Source organism: Dendrobates tinctorius, unplaced genomic scaffold (assembly GCF_039654945.1).
Source record: "Dendrobates tinctorius isolate UK_male_01 unplaced genomic scaffold, ASM3965494v1 ptg000016l, whole genome shotgun sequence".
In the NCBI taxonomy this organism is placed as follows: Eukaryota; Metazoa; Chordata; class Amphibia; order Anura; family Dendrobatidae; genus Dendrobates; species Dendrobates tinctorius.
Window position 1 is genome coordinate 9,850,651 of NW_027361684.1, and position 21,215 is coordinate 9,871,865.

Genomic DNA, 21,215 nt, shown 5'->3' on the forward strand with positions numbered 1-21,215 from the left:
TGCGCCCCACCGGCACAGTTTCTTCAGGGCCTGTTGCGCCACACCGTCATCGTTTCTTCAGGGCCTGTTGCGCCCCACCGGCATTGTTTTTTCAGGGCCTGTTGCGCCCCACCAGCATCGTTCCTTCAGGGCCTGTTGTGCCCCTCCGGCATCGTTTCTTCAGGGCCTGTTGCGCCCCACCGTCATCGTTTCTTCAAGGGCCTGTCGAGCCCAGTTTCATCCCGGAATATTGAGGCGTCAAGGCAGCCGCATCAGCGACCTCTATGCGGCCACGCCTGTGATCCTGACAGACCCCTGGGAGGATAAGTTTACTATAGGAGATAAGGACCCCCAATTTGGTCATACGTGGCCTAAGCACCCGGGCCAACCTGGTTAGTCGCATTTACCAAAATAAAGTGTTGTTAGGTTTGTTGAGTCCCTGCGTGGACTGGTTGTTGTTAATACTTTTTGTTTGCTCAATATAGCCCCAGCGGCTACAGTTTATAAAAGTTATTTCCACAAACCACACCCAGTCTCGTGTCTCGTCACTGCATCCTGCGAACCTGCTGAACCCTACACTTGGCGTAGTCGGCAGGATGCAGTCTCTGAGCACAGACAGTGGTGCCCCAGATCAGGGTAGAGCTGTAAACTCTACAAATGATGAGGGTCCCCGTACCAGCATATCATTGGTGGCCATGCTGAACAATCTGCCTAGATTTTCCGGCTCCAATACTATGTTATGGAGCTGGACAGAGCGGATGCGGGGGCTCTTTCGGATGCACCCAATGACCCCTGATCTGGAGGCCGAAACCTCCGGGGCACCGCAACACTTTTGAAAAAGTGTTACAGATAGTAGAACAGACCCATGGGGACCCTACTAATGTGGGAGAGTTAAGAACCCGTTTGTTTAGTCGGATGCAAGTAGAGGGGGAGACAATCACAGAGTATATGAATGTCCTCCAAGAATTGCATACGGCTATAGAAAGAAGGGACGGGGTAGGGGCAGGACCTGTTGACATTACCCTACGTGACCTACTGGTGACTGGTTTGCGAGATCCATTAGTCAAACAAGCACTACGGGAACAGATCAGAATGAATCCCCGAATAGATTTTTCAGAGGTGGGAAGTCAGGCACGTGCTCGAGAGCAGGAGCAGGGGATGGCGGTCCCCGTAGGGAAAGTCCGAGGTGTGGAGGCCTCCGTGAATGTAGTCAAGGAGCCTCAGTGGATGGAAGAGGTGAAGCAAGAGCTGAAAAGTATTAAGGGCGAGTTGGCCGAAGTAAAGAGAAGAACCGAGACCGTGACTGGACGACCTAGCTTTAACCCCGGCTCCTGGGGATCAAGCTCCCCGCGGGGTGGTCAGCCTACACAGGCCCGGTGTTTCGAGTGTGGAGAACAGGCCACTTTGCCCGAGAGTGCCCGTGGCGTGGGAGATACCCACCCCAGCGGCCATTAAACTAAAGGGCTTCGGGCAGGGGGGACGCCGCTCGGAGCCGAAAACCACAACTAGGGGTGGTGGAAGTCCCGAAGATTTGGTAGCAAAATATCCAGTGGTTTGGGCAGAAGTGGAGGGCCAGGCCATCCGATGCCTGGTGGACACGGGGTCACAAGTAACCACTATGCCCACAACGTACTTTCAACAGAACTTCCCGGTAGCAGCAAGGCCTCAGTGGGGGCCCATGATCAGACTAGTAGCTGCCAACCAACTGCCGGTCCCAGTTGCCGGGGTGGCGTGGATGCAAGTGACACTGTGCGGTAAATCCCTTGGTCGCAGAGGGGTGGTACTGACTCAAGGAGAAGCTGATAAGCAACACCCCGTCACCCTAGGCATGAATGTTCTACGAGAGTTTGGCAACCTACTGCTCAATGACCCTACACAGAGGATTCTGAAGCAGTGGGGTTCTCGCACAGCCCAGGGACAGGTATTCCAGCAGCTGGTGCGGGGAGCACGGGTACATCAGAACCGTCAGGAGGCCGGGGCTCTGGGTAAGGTCATCACGCCAGCGACTCCCCTGCTTGTGTTACCTACTGGACAGACAGTGGTGGCCCTGCCAATTTGAGCCCCGATACCTTTGGAGGGCGTGGAGGTGCAGGTGGAGCCATGTCACTCGGAGCGCTTACCTCCTGGGATACTGGTTGCCCGTTCCCTGGCTACGGTGCAAAAAGGAACCGTCCTGGTACGGTGCGTTAACCTTGAAGACTGAGACTCCAGTCTGAAAGCACGGACTACTGGCCAAACTAGTAAGGCCTTTAGAAGAAGTGCTGCCAGCTCCTGCGGTTCAATTACGAGTACATCCTTGGGAAGTAACAATGCGAACCTTACAGGTCCACGAAGTCTCGGCACAAGAAGGGCCGAAATATTTTGGAGCAAATGCGGGCCGAGCTTTCTGGATTACCTGCAGCCCAACTCTCACAGATAAAAACATTGCTTGGACAGTACCATGAAGTATTTGCTAGTCATGAGGACGATTTTGGGTGTACCACCGCATCACTCATGAAATCCCCACAGCAGGAGTGGCCCCTATCCGGGAACGATATCGACAGATTCCGCCACAACTCTATCAAGAGGTGAAAACTTTGCTGGCCCAAATGCTGCGAAAAGGTGATACGGGAAAGTCAAAGGCCCTAGGCGGCCCCAATCGTGTTGGTCCGGAAGAAAGATGGTACACTACGATTCTGTGTGGATTATCGTAAACTGAATGCTTGCACTATTAAAGACTCATATCCACTGCCCTGCATAGAAGAATCCCTGTCTGCCTTGGGAAAAGCAACATATTTTTCAACCCTGGACTTGGCCAGTGGGTACTGGCAGGTGCCCATGTCAGAAGAAGATAGAGCCAAGACGGCGTTCATATTGCCCATGGGACTGTTTGAGTTTAATCGGATGCCGTTTGGGCTGGCCAACGCCCCCGGGACCTTTCAGCGATTCATGGGGCGGTGTCTGGGAGATCTGAATTTTGAGGCTACGTTGATCTATCTGGACGACATCATCGTCTATGCCGCCACCTTTGAGGACCACCTGAAGCGGTTGGGACAGATACTCAGCCGGTTGCAAAAGTACGGGTTGAAGGTGAAGCCTCAGAAATGCCACATATTTCGCTCTCAGATTGAGTATCTGGGTCATGTCGTTTCGGCAGAGGGTGTGAGGCCATCCCAGGAGAAGGTTGCTGCTATCCAGGAATGGCCTACCCCCGAGACGGTGAAAGATGTGCGGGCTTTTCTGGGGTTAGCCGGATATTACCGTCGCTTCATAAAGAATTTTGCATGTCGAGCTGAAGCCCTGCACGACCTGCTGAAGGGGGCTCCCGCTGGGGCCAATGGGCGAAAAATCCAGTGGCAACACCCTCAGGAAGAGGCCTTCTGAGACCTCAAGGCTGCACTCTCGGATGCCCCAGTGTTGGCTTATGCAGATTTCTCTCAACCGTTCATCTTGCACACTGACGGGAGTCTTCACGGGCTGGGGGCTGTGTTATCACAGGTTCAGGATGGCCGGGAGAGGGTGATCGCATATGGAAGTCGCTCACTCCATGACTCCGAGCGTAACCCTGACAATTACAGCTCCTTTAACCTCGAGCTCCTCACAGTGGTGTGGGCTATGACGGAGAGATTCGCAGAGTACCTAGCGGGCTCCAAGGTGGTAGTGCGAACTGACAACAACCCGCTGGCTCATTTGGAAAACGCCAAATTGGGGGCTCTGGAATAGCGATGGATAGCCCGGATGGCGAAGTACAATTATAAGATTATCTACAAAAGAGGGGCCGACAATGTCCATGCAGACGCCCTCTCCAGGATTAGATATACAACTCCAGGACAGAATCGAGACAAAGAATTAGAAGGAGAGGAAATACCGTTCGCTCTCACTGCTGCCGTGCTCACAACTGACAATAAAAAAATATCTTCCTCTGAGACCCCAAGGGGCATATTGGAACAATCCCGGGATAAGTGGATACAACAGCAACAAGAAGACGAAGAGGTTGGCCTTCTCAGGACATGGATCGCCGCTGGGCAATTACCCACTGACTCTCAACGGCAGAACTTGACTCAAGACCTGTTGCGTATGCTGCGACAATGGGAGAGGTTGGTTATCCGAAAGGAATTATTGTATCGTAAAATAACATCACAAACAACCTCGATGACGGTTTGGCAGGTGTTTACGCCAGGAGCCCAACTTCACGTACTGGCTCGGGAGGCTCACGAAAAAGGGGCCCATTTCGGAACAAAAAAACTTTGCAATGGCTGCAACAGAAAGCTTACAACCCGCGCTTGTCGGCTGTTGTGGATGAAATTTGCCGGACCTGCCGCTTGTGTGAATTAGCCAAACCACCCGCTCAGCGAGCCGCAACACAGACTATTGTGACCTCAGCGCCCCTTGAGCTCCTGACAGTGGATTATCTGACCATTGGGCCCGCATTTCAGGGATACGAACACTGTCTCGTTATGGTAGATCATTTCACCAAGTTTGCTGTGGTTACTCCCACTCGGGATCAGACCGCAGAGTCAGCTGCCTCCGCAATCTGTAGAAACTTTATACAAGTATACGGCTGTCCTCAACGAATACATTCTGATCAGGGAGCATGTTTTTTGGGAAAAGTCATGGAAGAACTACATCACCTCTACGGAATTGACAAATACCGGACCACACCGTATCACCCGCAAGGGAATGGGGCTTGTGAACGATTTAATCGGACATTGATTCAGATGTTGCGCACTCTGGAGAGTGACAAGAAGGCCCGTTGGCCCGAATATGTTTCTGAATTAGTTTGGGTCTATAACAATAGGGTACATTGAGTGACTGGCTATACCCCCTATTCCCTGTTGTTCGGATGAGAAGGTAAGGGGATCACGGAGGTGGAGTTAGACCCCGAAGAGCCTCAGCCTTGGACTGGAGTGTTGTCTTGGGTCTGAAATCATCGTCACCAGCTGCAAACTCTTCACCGAACTGTACACACCAAGCTCCGAGACTGGGAGCACACAGGGAAGAATGCAACCCCACCTCCTCACCTCCAAAGCAGGGACCGGGTGCTTGTACTAGATCAATGCCCCCAGAACAAACTGGAGCCGCGTTGGGAAGAAAGTCCTTATCGGGTCTAACGCCGTATCCATCCAGACGGACCGGTGTACGAAATATGACCTGAGGAGGATGAAACACTGCCCACTTGTATTGTGCATCATATGTTACCACCATGTACTTCCTCTGACCCGGAGCAACCGGAGCCTACCTCGTCGACATCTGTACCGTCTTCCGTATGTTGGGACCCGGACGACGACGAAGATTGTCTCCCAGGACACAGAGGCCCTCCACTCAGTAATGAATCATCTGACACAATTAGCCCGCCCGCACCAACCAGCCCACCGATGTTCACCACCCCAGACGACTCTACCCCAGTTGAAGTTAGACGCTCCGAGCAGTCAACAGCCGGTAAACCCCCTGAACGATATGAACAAGACCAGTTTGTATGGCAACGAACATTGATACCTCCGCAGACCCATTTCAATAGACTAAGGCCCTCGCCCGAGGACTGGCGAGCTTACAGGGTGGAGGAATGTGGGGAGGAGGACCCCCATATAGTGATTGGGCCGGAACCAAGGGGACCGCCATCAGGGTTCCTGAAGGAATCACACCAGGGGGAAAACAAAGGGAGAGACACGACTAAGGGTGTCAGGGCAACAGAGGGTGGGGCTAGGAAAAAAGGAGCAGGGGGCGCGCTCTGGTGTCAGTTGACAGAGAGCCGGACAACAGGCAGGAAGCCGTATGAGACAGAGAGGACCGAGGGAGCGGACAGTGTGTTCTGGAGAGACCGACAGGGGTCTGTGAAAGGAAAGCTGCGCACTTACCGACAAGTGACACATGAGAGATTTTCACCGGGGCCGCTCCCCTCATACGGTCGCATACAGCCGCCCCCGCTGTTTCCCTCCCTGCTGTGACAATTCCGCATCCCCCAGTGACTGCTGCGACTACAGACCATTCCGTTACAGCGGTCAGGACACTGCCCCCCTGCCTTCTCCCCCAGTTGCGGCCCTGTCATCACCGGCCCCTGGGGACGTCACCTCGCTACAGGCGGCCGTAGAGTCCCCCGTCCGGTTTGCTAAGGGACCCTGAGCAGAGGTTGGTGAACGGTTATATTTAGAGACTGGGTCATAACTCCGCGGTGAGACGAGAGCCGCAAGGAGACGCCTGTTGCGCCCATCGGCACAGTTTCTTCAGGGCCTGTTGCGCCCCACCGTCATCGTTTCTTCAGGGCCTGTTGCGCCCCACCGGCACAGTTTCTTCAGGGCCTGTTGCGCGCCACCGTCATCGTTTCTTCAGGGCCTGTTACGCCCCACCGTCATCGTTTCTTCAGGGCCTGTTGCGCCCCACCGGCATCGTTCCTTCAGGGCCTGTTGCGCCCCACCGTCATCGTTTCTTCAGGGCCTGTTGCACGCTACCGTCATCGTTTCTTCAAGGGTCTATCGAGCCCAGTTTCATCCCAGAATATCGAGGCGTCAAGGCAGCTGCATCAGCGACCTCTACGCGGCCACGCCTGTGATCCTGACAGACCCCTGGAAGGATAAGTTTACTATAGGAGATAAGGACCCCCCAGTTTGGTCATACGTGGCCTATAGCACCCGGGCCAACCGGGTTAGTCGCATTTACCAAAAGAAAGTGTTGTTTGGTTTGTTGAGTCCCTGCGTGGACTGGTTGTTGTTAATACTTTTTGTTTGCTCAATATAGCCTCAGCGGCTACAGTTTATAAAAGTTATTTCGACAAACCACACCCAGTTTCGTGTCTCGTCACTGCATCCTGCGAACCTGCTGAACCCTACACCTATACACATTAGCTCATTGGCTGATACCGCCATCATTGGATTCAGATAACTTTTCTGTCATGGCTTTCTTCATTGTTAAATCTTGAGTGGGTTCCTGTCACAGTTAGGATTTTTCCATAATTCTACATATGCATGTAGATCATATTGACTTCATTAGTAGCCAATTATAAAAAATCCACCCAAGGCCAAATTTTCAACACGTTGGCATTGAACCTCTACAGTACAAGAATGAAGCATTTATCCCAGACTATATCAAGAAAATTTAAATCCATAGTTATTGATTTAACTAAATAAAGCAAAGTCCGAAGGCAAAAAAAATCAACATTTCTCATTATGGAACAATTAGGAATTCCATACAAAGTACAAGTTAATTTAGGTTCATAAAATCTACACAACCTCTGTATTTCTGTTGGTAGTTATGTTTGTGATGATGACTATAGAAACTATTGTGTGTCAAACACTGTACATAAAATAATTGGTTTTTTTTCCATCCTGGCACAGCCTCATTGTTTGTTTTAGTCAGTCAATCCTGTAGCATGACTTTTTTGCCTGTTCCAGTGACTAGAGGTCCTGCATTGTGCCTCCTCATGGTTCATTAAAGAGAAGATCTTCCTTCTCACACATGTTGGTTTCCAAATATGATTTAATAAGACTTAGTAATGAAGTGTAATTTTGAAACGAGAATTATTTTCATGATGCCATCACTGGTTCCAGGGTCTCATGCATTCACCTCCATACACAAGATAGTTTTCTTAGCTTAGCCAGCGTCTTCTGTCTCTGAATTACTAGAAATGGAGGATTTTGGTGAGCCTGATATCCAGCTCTCTTCATCTGTTCACTGGGCACCTGGTAATACAGAATGGAAGGGCAAAGCTCTCTGCTGTGTCAAAATGTGAAAGCAGAAGTTGCAGGAACGCGAGACAGGTGCTGATAATATCGTTAGAACTGTGCAGCTTTCGTAATTCCTCTATATTATTCCGATTAAATCATATTTTCATATAAAATAACTTTTTTTGTACTGTATCTGGACAGTCCTTTTAAATCATTACATGGAAGCCTGCATGCTAAGAAAAGTGATTACCGACACCCACAACAAGAGTTGGTAGAAATTAATTTGCAGGATACGGTTCATTGGTCATGTTATAAATCTACCCATCTGACAGGAACACTAAGACCAGTGTCCTAACCCCCTGTAGGATTGCCAACTGTCCAGAAACTCCAGGAAGGCACTTTTTTGACCAGTCCATAGAAAAAAAATGTAGGACATCCATGATTTTATTGACGTTGGAGAAACTTATACCGATTATTTTCATTGTAATTATTTTCATTTTTTTTTATGTAAATTTTTATGAAAGTTTTATCATCTTTTGACAAGTGAAAAGATATCAGGACCAACATTTGCATTACATAAAAAAAGAAATAAGAAGAATTACATTGGTTCACCAATCCAAATATACCAAAGGCATAAACAAGTTATCTGAAATGTACCCTTAAATATACAAACATATAGACAGGACACACACCAGAAGGAAGGGAAGGGAAGAGTAAGCTCCAAAAGAAAATGAAACAAGAGTTAAAAAAACAGCGTATTCAGTTCTCTGAGCCCAAAAGTAAACCCATGGAGCCCAAACCGACTCAAAACTCTCCACACTCGCATTTAGAATCGCCGTCATGTACCCCATCCTTCAGATATCGTTGACTCTATACAGTAGGTGAAGATGCAAAAGGGGGAGATCTGCCTCCAATTGAGGACAATCAGACACCTAGTCGCTGTGAAAATGTGTTGTAGCAATTTGACTTTTTCCCCATCCCTTTAGGAGTAAGATTTAACAGGTATATGGTCGAGTCCAGCCCCACCTCAGCGTAAAGAACCTTAGAGATCAGAAACTTCACCTCCTTCCAAAAACTCTCAATCCCTGGATACGGCAAGAAAATGAGGCAGCATGTCAATTGTTTCTGCGGATTCCGCTGCGGTTTCACACCTTTAACATAGTGCAGGTGTGAAACCGCAGGCCAAACTGCAGGAAAACCACAGGTCACTTTACCTGCGGTTTTACCTGCGGTTCCGCGCGGAAAAACCCGCAGGTGAATCCGCGGCATGTGCACATAGCCTTAGAAATTCGATGACATCTATCACTCCAAATGAACCTCATCATAGCTGCCTGAACGTACTTAAGCTCACCCATGGGCACCCTGATCGTCAAGGTCTCAAAGAAATAGAGAAGTTTAGGAAGGTGGGACATCTTAAGAGAGGAAATCCAACAAATCAGTGAAAGCGAGAGCGGATTCCACTTGACCATCAACCTCTTTAAGTTGTTCAGGATTGGCGAAAAATTGGAGTTATATAAATTGCCATAAGAGGAAGAAAAGGTTAACCCCCATATATTTAATTGTCTCATCTTTCCATCTGAATTTAAAATGTAGTTTTAGGTAGTCTAGTATATAAGGGAGGATATTTTGTGTGAGGGCCTCCATTTTTGAAGTGTTCAGTTTATACCCCGATAGTTCCTCATATTTTTTAAGATCATCCATCAGGTTAGGCAGTGTAATATGTACGATTGGTTAGGGTTAAAAGGATATCATCTGCAAATAAGGAAATCTTAAACATCTTGTCACGGACCTCCACCCCTGATATGTTTGGATTCTGCCTGACCATTGCCGCCAGAGGTTCTATACATAAGACATATAATAAAGGCGATAAAGGGCAGCCCTGGTGAGTCCCATTTGATATTTTAAATGAGGGAGAAGTGTGATGCAGCAGCAAAAAATGCAAATGCAATTCTAGGATGTATTAACAGAAGCATACAGTCTAGAACACGTGAAGTCATTATTGCCCTCTACTCATCTTTGGTCAGACCTCATCTGCAATACTGTGTCCAGTTTTAGGCGCCACATTTTAAAAAAGACATCAACAACCTGGAGCAAGTTCAGAAAAGAGCGACCAGAATGGTGACTGGTCTGCAAACCCTGTCTTATGAGGAAAGGTTGCAGGATGTGGGACTGTTTAGCTTTCCAGAAGAGAAGACTGAGAGGAGACTTAATAGCTGTCTACAAATATCTCAAGGGCTGTCACATTGTAGAAGGATCATCTTTATTCTCATTTGTTCAAGGAAAGACTAGAAGCAATGGGATGAAACTGAATGGGAGGAGACACAGATTAGATATTAGAAAAAACTTTTTGACAGAGTGATCAATGAATGGAACAGGCTGCCAAGAGAGGTGGTGAGTTCTCTTTCAATAGAAGTCTTCAAACAGAGGCTGGACAGACATCTGTCTGGGATGATTTAGCGAATCCTGCTTTAAGCAGGGGGTGGGACCAGATGGCCCAGGAGGTCCCTTCCAACTCTACGATTCTATGTTAAGGGGTAGCATAATAGAGGCTGAAGGTGAGCTATACAATATTCCAATAGCTGTCATAAAAGAATCCGAAAAGCCAAAAGCCTTCAGGGTCAAATAGAAAGGACCAATTAAGGTGATTAAATGTCTTTTCTGCATCCAAGCTTAGTATTAGAGACTGTAATTTCCTTTTATTAGCAACATCGATTAGCTCTATTGCTCTTCTGCTGCCGGTTAGGGACAAAACCCATCTGGTCCTTGTTAATAAGTTTGGGGAGCCAGCAGTTCAATCTGTTAGCCAATAGACGGGTGAATGATTTAAAATCAGAATTTAACAATGCTATTGGACGATAGTGTGAGCAATCCAAAGGATCCTTCCCCAATTTCGGGGTAAGAACAAAATAAGAATTTGTTAGTGTATCCTGCATTGGGGAGCCCTCAAGAAAAGAGTTGAAGAGTTTAATCATATGAAGAGAGAGTTCCTCCGCAAAGGTTTTATAGTACAAGTACGTCAGCCCATCTGGGCCCGGAAATTTACGCAAGGGAAGATCCTTCAAGGTGTCCAAAACCTCTTCCTGTGTCACACTCTGATTGAGAGACAATGAGGCCTCAGTGAGGAGAGTAGGGAGGTTTAATTTAGATAAAAATTGATGCAATGCCTTAATTCTATCAGACTTATTTGTGGGGAAAGAATCTTGTAAGTTATATAGTTTGTTATAAAAATTATATAATATTTCTGAGATTTCAGTTGGGTTATCATGAATCGTGCCATCCGTACCTCTCAAGGTCTGAGGATGAGAGTTCAGGGTTCTATCCTTCAATAGTCTGGCCAAAAGTGTGTGAGCTTTGTTAGCATTTTCAGAATATTTTTGTTTAGTATACAAAAGAAGTGTTTCAACTTTATGTAATGATAGATCCTTTAATTTGTTTCTAAGCATCACAACCTTATTTAAGGTCCTCACTGAGGGCGAGGTCACCAACTTACTCTCCTCTCTCGATAATTGAGAAGTTAAATTATCAGATTCAGCTTTAGCGTTTCTTTTTAATCTAGAACCCTACTTAATACAGTACCCCCCTTAGGACAGCCTTATGAGCTTCCCACAACACTGAAGGGGAAGAAATCGAGCCCTCATTCAAATGGAAGAAATCAGTGAGATGGTTCAATAAAGTCTTCCGAATTGTTGGATTCTTAATTCAACCACCAGTGGCACGCCCCCCCGAAGACAGCTGAATGGATTTAAAGTCTAGAACCACCAGGCATGATCAGAACAGGTAATGTGACCCGTCTCAGCCTTCGCCATTATCCTAAGGGTCGGAATATTATCAAAAAATAATCAATTCTAGAATGGGTATGATGTGGGAGAGAGTAGAAGGAAAAGGTCCTGTCTCTGGGATGGTCTATTCTCCACAAGTCAAAAAGGGAGTTAGATTAATTAATTTTCTAAAGTCTCTCGCCAGTTTGATCAGATTTTGCGATGGGGATTTACCGCTTATAGAGAGTCTATCAAATTATTCCGAGAAAAGGATATTAAAATCGCCACCCACCAACAAGGCTGCTGGCAGAAATTTTTAAATCAAGGAAAAAACCTTTTTCTCAGAAATTTGACCTGACCTGCGTTTGGAGCATATAAATTACATAGGATGATGGGCCTGCCCCTCAAAAAAAGCCTCCAAAATGACATATCTACCCTCTGGATCAATGTGTGATTTGTTCACTTGTAAGGGACAGCCTGATGAAATTAAGATGACCACTCCTCCTCTCTTATTATTAGAGAACGCTGAATAAGACATGGGAAAGGAGTTGAAGGCGAACCCGACGGAGCCTGTTTTATCGAAGTGTGTCTCTTGAAGAAAGGCAATATTGGCCTTCTGGGATTTCAGCTCCCGTAGGGAAAGCTTCCTCTTTCTAGGGGAGTTAAGACCCTTGGTGTTTAATGATATTATATGTGTCATTTGAGGTTCTATAGTATACTCACATGCGTATGATCACCAGAAACCAACATCATTCTTGCCTCCCTCGAGATACAGTACTGGACCCTCCCGATACAGTACTGGACCCTCCCCTTCAGGAAAAACTGCAATGAAGATTCGGGAGTTGCAGACAAGTAATTGGAAGGGTAGGAAACAATAGGAAGGGGAAAAGACAAGGACAATGAAAAACACAAAAAGAGAAAACATAATAGGAAGTAAAGCGCCATATTTCCCTGGAAAAAGAGCCTGGTCCGTGGCTGACCTTGTGAAGAATATCAAACCCACAAAGTTAAGAAGAACAGCAGCCACAGAAAAAAATTCTCCAGGAGACGCAGCCCAACACCTAAACCATGAAAGGGGAAAACAGCAATAAAAAAAACCAATCCCCTGTTAAAGGGCCAACCAGAGCTCCCCCAGGCACACATCACTTTTAGTCAGTGGATTACCCGCTTAGAGAGAGTAAAAAGAAGTACAGCTATTAAACTTTTATGAGGAACATAAACAGATTTTCGAGGCCAAGACTTGCACTCTCTAGAAGAGAAAATGTGGAGAACAATATAAAAAGCTGTCCAAGAAATCAGCGAAGGCCCGTTGTTCCACTCTTTCCTCCACTGCTGAGACGATCCTTCTTTCTTTTCTCGATCCAGACCAGGGGTGGGGGCAGACCCGCAGGAGTAGGGTTGTTCAAATCTGCAATCTTGGGGACGTGGAGCTCTAGCTTCTCGTAGAAGGATGGCAGATCGACCAAGGAGTGTAGAGTCACCAAAACACCTTCTCTACGGGCTGTTAAAGCAAAAGGAAACCCCCACCTATAGGGAATTTTGAGATCTTTCAAGATGGACAACAAATGCCTGAGGAGTCTCCTCTTTTGCAAAGTTATACGAGATAGGTAACTGAATGGCAATGTTCTGGTACATAATCTCCTTCAGGGACCTGGCCTTCATCATAATCCTCTCCTTAGTTTCAAAATCATTTAGACAGCAAATAATGTCTCTTGGGAAAGGTGAGGATCCTTTGGGCTGTAAGTCCTGGTGTGCCCGATCAAGATTTGAGGGTGTTAGGAGACTGGATCACCCAAGATGGAGGAGATTTATTGAAGAATAAGCTTAACGTTTTCCTAGCCATCCGATTCTGGGACCCCCCTCACTCTGATATTAATCTCCTGCCCCTGTTGTCCAAGTACTCTAAATGAACCTGCAGATCTCTGATCACTTTCTGCTGCATCATAGATGTCTGGTGCAATCCTGCCCGCCAAAAGCTGCAGATCCTGTCGCACACATGCGATTTCTAACCTGCATGTGTCTCTGACCTCTGTTATTAATGCTTTGAAGTCCTCTTTTGATGGGAAACGGGAGAAAAATTTCAGCCACTGTGGGGGGAGATGATCGTCCGGGAGGTCACAATCTTCACTTCTAAATAATAACTCGTATTCTCAGTTCCTAGTGTTACTAGGGGTTAATTTGGGAGGGTTTTTATCTGGGACAAAGACCCCTTTTTTCCCCTCGGTCTCCGTCACCTCCATAGGGAACACGGAGATAATTCAGCAGGAAAGCGCAACTCTGGGGCATTAATCACATGCGGTGCTTCCCCTATATCCCCTGGGGGTCCATTTTTTGCACTGCCTGAAGGCCTCTCACTGATCGCCCGTGTGTCAGTATCAGCGTCCTCCGCCTGCTCCTGAGCCGTCCCCTCCACAAGGCAAGATGGCGCCCGGATTCCCATGGCACCCTGATCTCGGAGGAGAAAGGCGTCCAGGGCCGTTGTGGGCCCAGCAGACACCGCCTCAGATAGCACCTGATTCCTGTTTCTTCTAGGAAACATCCAGGGGTGAAGTGAGTCACAAGATGCTTTTGAATAGGTTGTACCCGGCGGGAGCCCTGTAGCAGCACAACCACGCATGCCGGCATCCAGACACACCCCCCATAATTATCTTCATTTTATAGTTGCCAGTGAATGCAGCTAAAAAGTCTTCATAACAGAATTGTGGGCTGAAAACATGTATCACTTATAATCATAATGATTTTTTTATGGTTTTCCAATGTGTTCTTAAAAAATGTTTTCTGTCCATCATTTTTTGATAAACTGTGCAGAAAAAAAATAAACAGTAAAGTTGGCAACCCTGACATCCTCCATCTGCCGTTTCTTTTTGATTATGCGATCTGACGAGAGATTATTGTTGTTGCGTTATGCACATGGGACGTCGCTCCAAGCAGCCTAATCAAAAGATGAATTGCAGAAGCAGTCAAGTAGGAGCCAGTGCTCAGGGTTCTCGTTCATCAGCCACAGATTACTTATAAGGTCAGAGGATCAGGTTCTGCAAATCGATTCCACCAACTCTGTCCACAATACATGCAAAATACATCACACATAGCAACAATTTTGCTATCTGCTTGTATTGCCCAACATTCAAATTTCACCAATGAAGTGCATGACAATATTAGGAATATTCTCCTTTTTTTTATGGCCCTTGGCTCAATCTCGAGCCATAGCGACTTGATGGTTGTCCATTCAGTTCCTGTAAATTCCAACTTAAAGTTATACCCATGAGCGTCAAGAACTGTCTGAATTCAATAACAAATTATTAGCACGACTGCAAATTCAATTATATTTTGGGGTCCCTCCACTTTATTTGCCCCCTTTGGTGCTTGATGTGCTTGCTTACGGTGTATGATGTCTTTTTACAAGTGGATCCGATTATAGGATTGGGAGAACCTCATCAAACAGACACTTTGGGCCAGAAACTTAATCACCTGTCTTTATATTGAACTGTTGTGAACACAAACATCACATTAGTATAGTTATTTTCCAACCCCATAATTACCCTATAGAAATATACAAATAAGTCAGTTTTAGGAAGATTACCTGGAAAAAAAATACAGCATATATGCACAGCTTGAGTCAATGAACTATGTCTCATTGCAAATAGCTCCGGACACAAGTAAATCTTTGGACAAATAATTTTATTTTTATTAATAATAAATAATAATTAAATGCTATAACTTCATTTGGTAGGAAAATAGTTTAATTTCCTAATAACGTAAAAAATGGCAACATGAAATCTATTCAATTATTGTCAGGTTGCATTGTATCACTACTAGAGTCATGAAACAATTCCTTCATTAAGGGAACCTAAAAAGATGCTCTAGAAATTCTCCTTTTTAGACAAACAAAGATCTTTCTTGACCATCTGACGAGGATTATAACAATAATTTAACTTTAAATGACAACCTATCATTTGATGATGATGACAAGTTGATGTCCCTAACCAGAACAGAAATAATTGCCTGGTAAATTGTCCCATCCATGTAAAGTCAACGTAAACAGCATTATATGCCTACAAACAAGCCTGCTGGGTCATATGCTAGCAAAAGAATTCTTTCAGTTGCCCAAATAATACTGTTATACATCGATCCCATGAACATAGACTGCAAAATTATTGTTCAATAAGAGCTGATGCAGCATGCACAGGGGCATATATTGCACCTCGCTAAGGCCGGCTGAAAGTGGACTAATTTTGTTCCCAGGTAGCTAGTCTTGATTTCCTACGAAGGCAAGAGTGGTCACTTTGCACCTATGGCCGGTTTAGTTTGCCACGTCTAGATCAAAGCAGTCAACGAATATCAACCAATTTTGGAATGTGATGATCTACATATGTATTATTTATATAGATTTGTGTATTTTTAATTATCCGCTTTACCTCTGTGGTCAGCAACTTCTCCCAGTCAGGTTTCAGGTAGAATAAAACTCCTCTCCAAGCACCAGGGAGTGTTGCCCCTCGTATTAATAGCAATGTAAGCACAATGTATGGAAATGTTGCAGTAACCCACACCACCTGTAAAGAAGACACAGAAACTAAAATTATCTTATAGATAAATCATTTAGTCCAGCAAGTAGCACAGAATTGATACTCAGGGACAAGTAAAGTCCTTTGGCACAGGCTATTATTTTGCCAAATTACTGGTCAGTGTAGAATGACAGCCAAGCAAACATCTTTTACATGGAAGAAAAAATAATATATCTTTTTACAGCACATCATGTTATATAAATATCTACTTACAAGATGAATCAGTACTAAACAATGACATTATCCATTGTTCATTCTTTACATTTGCATTGGCCACTGTAAAATTGTTATATCGTTGATCGATGGTATGGGCAAAATTGGTTTATGTAAAAGCAGCATTCACAATCAGCTGTAAGAAAACTTGATCACAAAATGTCAAATTCCCTACAGCGCCTCCACAGGGAAAATAGGCCATTACACATTTCCCATTAATATCAGGGGTTCTCTGCGTAACGATGAACATGACTGGTCCTCCAGGAAGAGGACATCTTGTAGGCACTTTCTAATTAGATTAACTAATGGAGGTCCCAGTATGTTGATCTCAAGTAAGAGGAAAGTAGACAAGTCTGTAGCTGCATACTAACCTTTCCAGAAGTTTTGACCCCTTTCCATATGCTGAAGTAGACAATAGTGAAGATAAGGAGTAGACAGAGACAAAGCTGCCAGCTAATCCCTCCGAGTTCCTGTAGACCTTTTGATTTGTGTATCTGCAGCACAAGTCGACTGGAAGCAGAAGACGGACCAGAAATCTAATCATTATTAATGATGCATAGCTGTGAAATATGCTAACTCCAAATTAGCGTTTGAATTGGTTCTATGCTAATTATTCATGGAATATCGCTAAATTATGCTATCAACATGTAATCAGTGGAGGTCATGGTTGCTTAGGATCTGCACTAATTGCACATCAATATATTTTTTTTTAGGCATTTCACATATTTCATTTGTAGCGTTGAGACTGGACAACATATGCAATATTAATCACGTACAATACCGTGGAAATGCAAAACAAGAATGCCTTCAAAAATAGAAGTCTTGATAGTTTATTATCAACTAAAAAAATGCAAAAGTGAATGAACAAAAATAAATCTAAATTAAAATCAATATTTGGTGTAGCCACCCATTGCCTTCAAGACATTGTCAAAGCATAACATTCTTATAGGTACACTTGTCCTCAGCTTTTGAAGAAACTTGGCAGGGAAGCTGTTACAAATATCTTACAGAACTAACCACAGATCTTCTGTGGCTGTAGGCTTGTGTAAATCCATCTTTCTCTGTATGTAATCCGAGACAGCAACAATGATGTTCAGATCAGGGCTCTGTGAGACAGAAACTTATCTATCATGTAATGCCATAAAATTTATTCTGCTGTAGAACAAAAACCCACAAAATAAATCCAATGTCATAAAGAACAATATTCAGTTTAAAGAAGAACATGGAGTCCTGGAAATGATGATATGGCTCACTTCCAGGACTCCATGTTCTTCTATTAAAGTGAGGCTGGAGTATGTATGATGCATACATACCCTACAGTCCCCGCTCAGAAACCAGGCGAATCCCCACAGTGCATGTGCTGGGAATGATTGATAAGTAAGCAGTTACATAGAGTGACTGACAACTTATCAATTTGGCCCTGACAACAACTTTAAAGACCACTTCTAGCCAGACTTTTCTTAACAGTAGATGAGTGTAGCCTGGTCCCACTGGTTGCTACCCGACGTGAGCTGATGGCAGTGTTAAACATCTTCTGATTTTGAAGGGAAGTAAACATGATGTGTCTCATCAGCTGCACTAGCCTTCCTTGGCCGACCACTGAGTCTACAGTCCTAAATGCTGCCCCTTTCTTGTTGTCCACTATTCAGAACACTAGAGGCAAATACTTATGTATCATGCAATACCATTAGAAAGTTGTTTGATTGGCTCCAAATTTATTCTGCAACAACCCCAAACCTACAAGCAAGGTCAATAAGAATCATCTTTAGTGTAAAAATGACAAGGAGTCCTGAAAGTGATGATATGGACTCCAAAGAGCCCTGATCTAGACATTCAGTTTGTGTGGAATTTTATGGAGGGGAAGAAGAATATGCCCAACCCCACATCCACAGAAGATCTATGGTTAGTTCTCCAAGATATCTGAAACAACCTCTTTGCCAAGTTCTTTCAACAACTGTGTTCAAGAGTGTCAGGCAAACTGTGATCCCACCTAATACTGATTTGATTTAGTTTTTGCTAAATCTTTTGCAAAGTAATATATATATATATATATATATATATATATATATATATATCACAATATTAAAAAGAAAATACAAGAAGCTAGGTTTTCTTTCATCAGGTAAAAATTCTATTTGGTTCCTCTCCCCCACAAAGCATATATCAAACCTTGTATGCTGACATATATATGGATTTGTAGTTCAGTGGTCCATTCATCGCATTGCTCTGCCTCTGTGCTAGCAGCCTGTACTAAGACGTCCTGTTATTCTCCACCATGCAAAATAAATCTGTGGCCGAAACAGTGCCGTACGTATTCCCATTAATACTGAAGGAAGAGTCTCACGGAGTGAATCTTTTTACGAAATGAAGCCAGTGTGGTGATCTGCTAATCTTCTATCATCACCTTTTTTACCCCCATATCTAGGGGTATTGAAGCATTACAAGGCAGTAGAGATGAGCAATTTGATTAGCGCTGCCCTGGTCCGACATCCAGTCTAATTCTCCCCGGCAGCCGGTCTTCAATTTTGCTCCCAGTATTTTTGGCCTGCTGTCATTACATTACAAGGCCTAATAAGCGACAAAGGCACCTAGGATGCATTACCAAGAACATGACTATTCAATTTATTTGCTGTCCATTCAATGCACTAAAGTGTTGGTTTTGTAGAGGGTCTCTAGCTGCTTAAGGGTATATTGGCAGGATGTGCTTTTTCCTAAGACCACTTTATTCAAACTTTACTATTGAAAGGTCTGGCAGCCCCTCCAACTATGCACCTGTTAAAAGTATTCAAAACATTTATAAATGACAATTCACTCATATATGTCTGCACTAATGTGAAAAGCCCATCAGTATCTGAGCATGTACTTACGCCCCAAATGTAATGGATTCAAAACTATTTTCATACTTTTCATGGACACTGAAGAACTTTTCATATGCAAAACACAATGAGACATTTCTCTTTTAACAGGTCTTCAAGAAACATAAACATACCATTATATACGGTTTCAAATCTTTAACATTTTTATTTGTATTATCTAATCACGTAAAGAAAAGGTCAGCTCATATTTTTAATGGTAAACATCTGTTACATTGCAGTCAGTTATATTATTGGACTGCATTATATCAATTCCTAATAAAGAAATGCTAAGATTGCTTGATTTATTCTCACAGTTTACTGACATGAGCAATGGAAAGCATTAGAGGTTGGTGTATTTCTCATACTGACTCCCAACCCTGCCACTAATTTCCTGAAACATATCTCTGTGACACATTTGCAACTTTTTTGATCATTCCAAGTTCTCTCATAGTCCCTTAGACTTCACCACACTTACATGCACTTACGTGTAAAACTCCTCTGCCGGTGATATAGAGCTGTTGATCCAGATCACACTACTATTCTGAAAATAGTTGGTGCAGTTTTCTGTGTTCCACTCGTTGCGGCAGCTGGTCCAAGGCAACTCAGACCGGAATGAGAATATGAGGTAGTAGAGAGCCCAGGCCATAATGGTGTTATAGTAAGATGCTATATAAAGTGCTATTATACAAATAGCATAGCCAATTCCTGGAGAGTGAACAAAGAGAGCAGAAGAGTCAAATGGGTTGTTCAGTGTAAACAGGTTATCACTAGAGTTGAGCGACTTTGGTCGGATCGGGTTTCGTGAAACCCGAATGAAACAAAATTTGAGTCAGCTGAAACTGGTCCGACTAGGGCAAAAAAAGTCGGAGTTTCGTCCGAAACCCCACCCCAATGCAAATCAATGGGAAATAAAAGTCGGCAATGAGCGGATGACATTCATCCACTCAATGCCGACTTTTATTCCCCATTGACTTGCTTTGGGGTCGGGTTTTGGACGAAACGCCGACTTTTTTTTTTGCCCTAGTCAGACCAGTTTCATCCGACTCAAATTTTGTTTCATTCGGGTTTCACGAAACCCGATCCGACCAAAGTTGCTCATCTCTAGCTATCACCTATCTGATGGATGTCGGTGGGTGTCTGATCACTGAGATCCTCACCGATCAGCAGAACAGTGAGTTTTTATCCATGACTAGGCACTTTTATCCCATATGGTAAGCAAAAAAAACAAACAAACATTTTTTCTTAAGTACTAAAACATAAAAATAAACAATATAAATTGGGCATCATCAAATCAATGACCCCTAGACAAACATAACAGGTCTATTGTACTGGGAAGTGTATATCGTAAAAAAACAAAACTAAAAAAAAAAAAAAACACTGCTGGAGTTGCAGTTTCTTTTTTGCCCCCAATTTCACTTCATTTGGAGATTTGTTTTTTTCCCCATTTTTTTTAGTATAATACATGGTAAAATCAAATGGGAACATTCAAACCAACAACTCACCCTGCATAAATAAGCTATTTCAATGGAGAAATAACAAATATTGATCTTGGAATTTGAGAAGGAAAAAAACGAAAGCAAAGGGAAAAAAATAGTTGCATCATAGAAGGAGTGAAGAGTGAGCTCTTTCTGGGAGTAACAGAAAGACTGTTGGGTTGGTTTGACTCTAGTTACCAAAATTGCCATCTTACCTTTAAATAGTGGACATATTTTCCTCCATACAGAAATGCAGCCATTTCTATGATATTGACCCAAGGCCAACTCCATGTAGAAGAGAGGAATTCCACCAAACACAGCCATGATCACATATGGGATCAGAAATGCTCCTAAAATTACAGAGGTTAAGGTGCATTAAAATCACAGACAATACTATGCTTACTATATTGTTCAAAAAGAATGAGTATTTGAAGACAATCTGTCACCACATTTCGTCTAAAGTGATGTAAGTCGGGAAAACTTTATGAAATTATTATACGGCCACTATGACATAGCTTTTCAATGTAAGTGCACCGGCCTTATCAGGTCCAAGGGGTCTCTGTAATACAGTAATGTATGCAGTTTGTATTGTAAATTCTGGTGACAGATCCCATTTAAAAAAAGTCTAATCTCAGTAAGACTGCCCCTTTTAAAAAAAAGTTGATTTCTGTTCTGTAACAAGTGGTCTCCAGAGGGGTAGCCCTCTCTATAACATCCAAATGCCTTGAAGGGTTTG

The 21,215-nt window shown here is 44.2% G+C and overlaps 1 protein-coding gene across 1 annotated transcript in view; it reads right to left on the bottom strand.

Moving 5' to 3' along the window:
• SLC6A4 (solute carrier family 6 member 4) overlaps positions 1-21,215 on the bottom strand; it is a 168,805-nt gene that overhangs the window by 38,736 nt on the left and 108,854 nt on the right. The window contains exons 4-7 of the mRNA XM_073565430.1: positions 20,695-20,829; positions 19,490-19,709; positions 16,521-16,659; positions 15,790-15,924 (exon numbers count right to left, since the gene is read on the bottom strand). Coding sequence (XP_073421531.1) covers positions 15,790-15,924; positions 16,521-16,659; positions 19,490-19,709; positions 20,695-20,829 — 629 coding nt within the window. The remainder of the gene's footprint in view (positions 1-15,789; positions 15,925-16,520; positions 16,660-19,489; positions 19,710-20,694; positions 20,830-21,215) is intronic.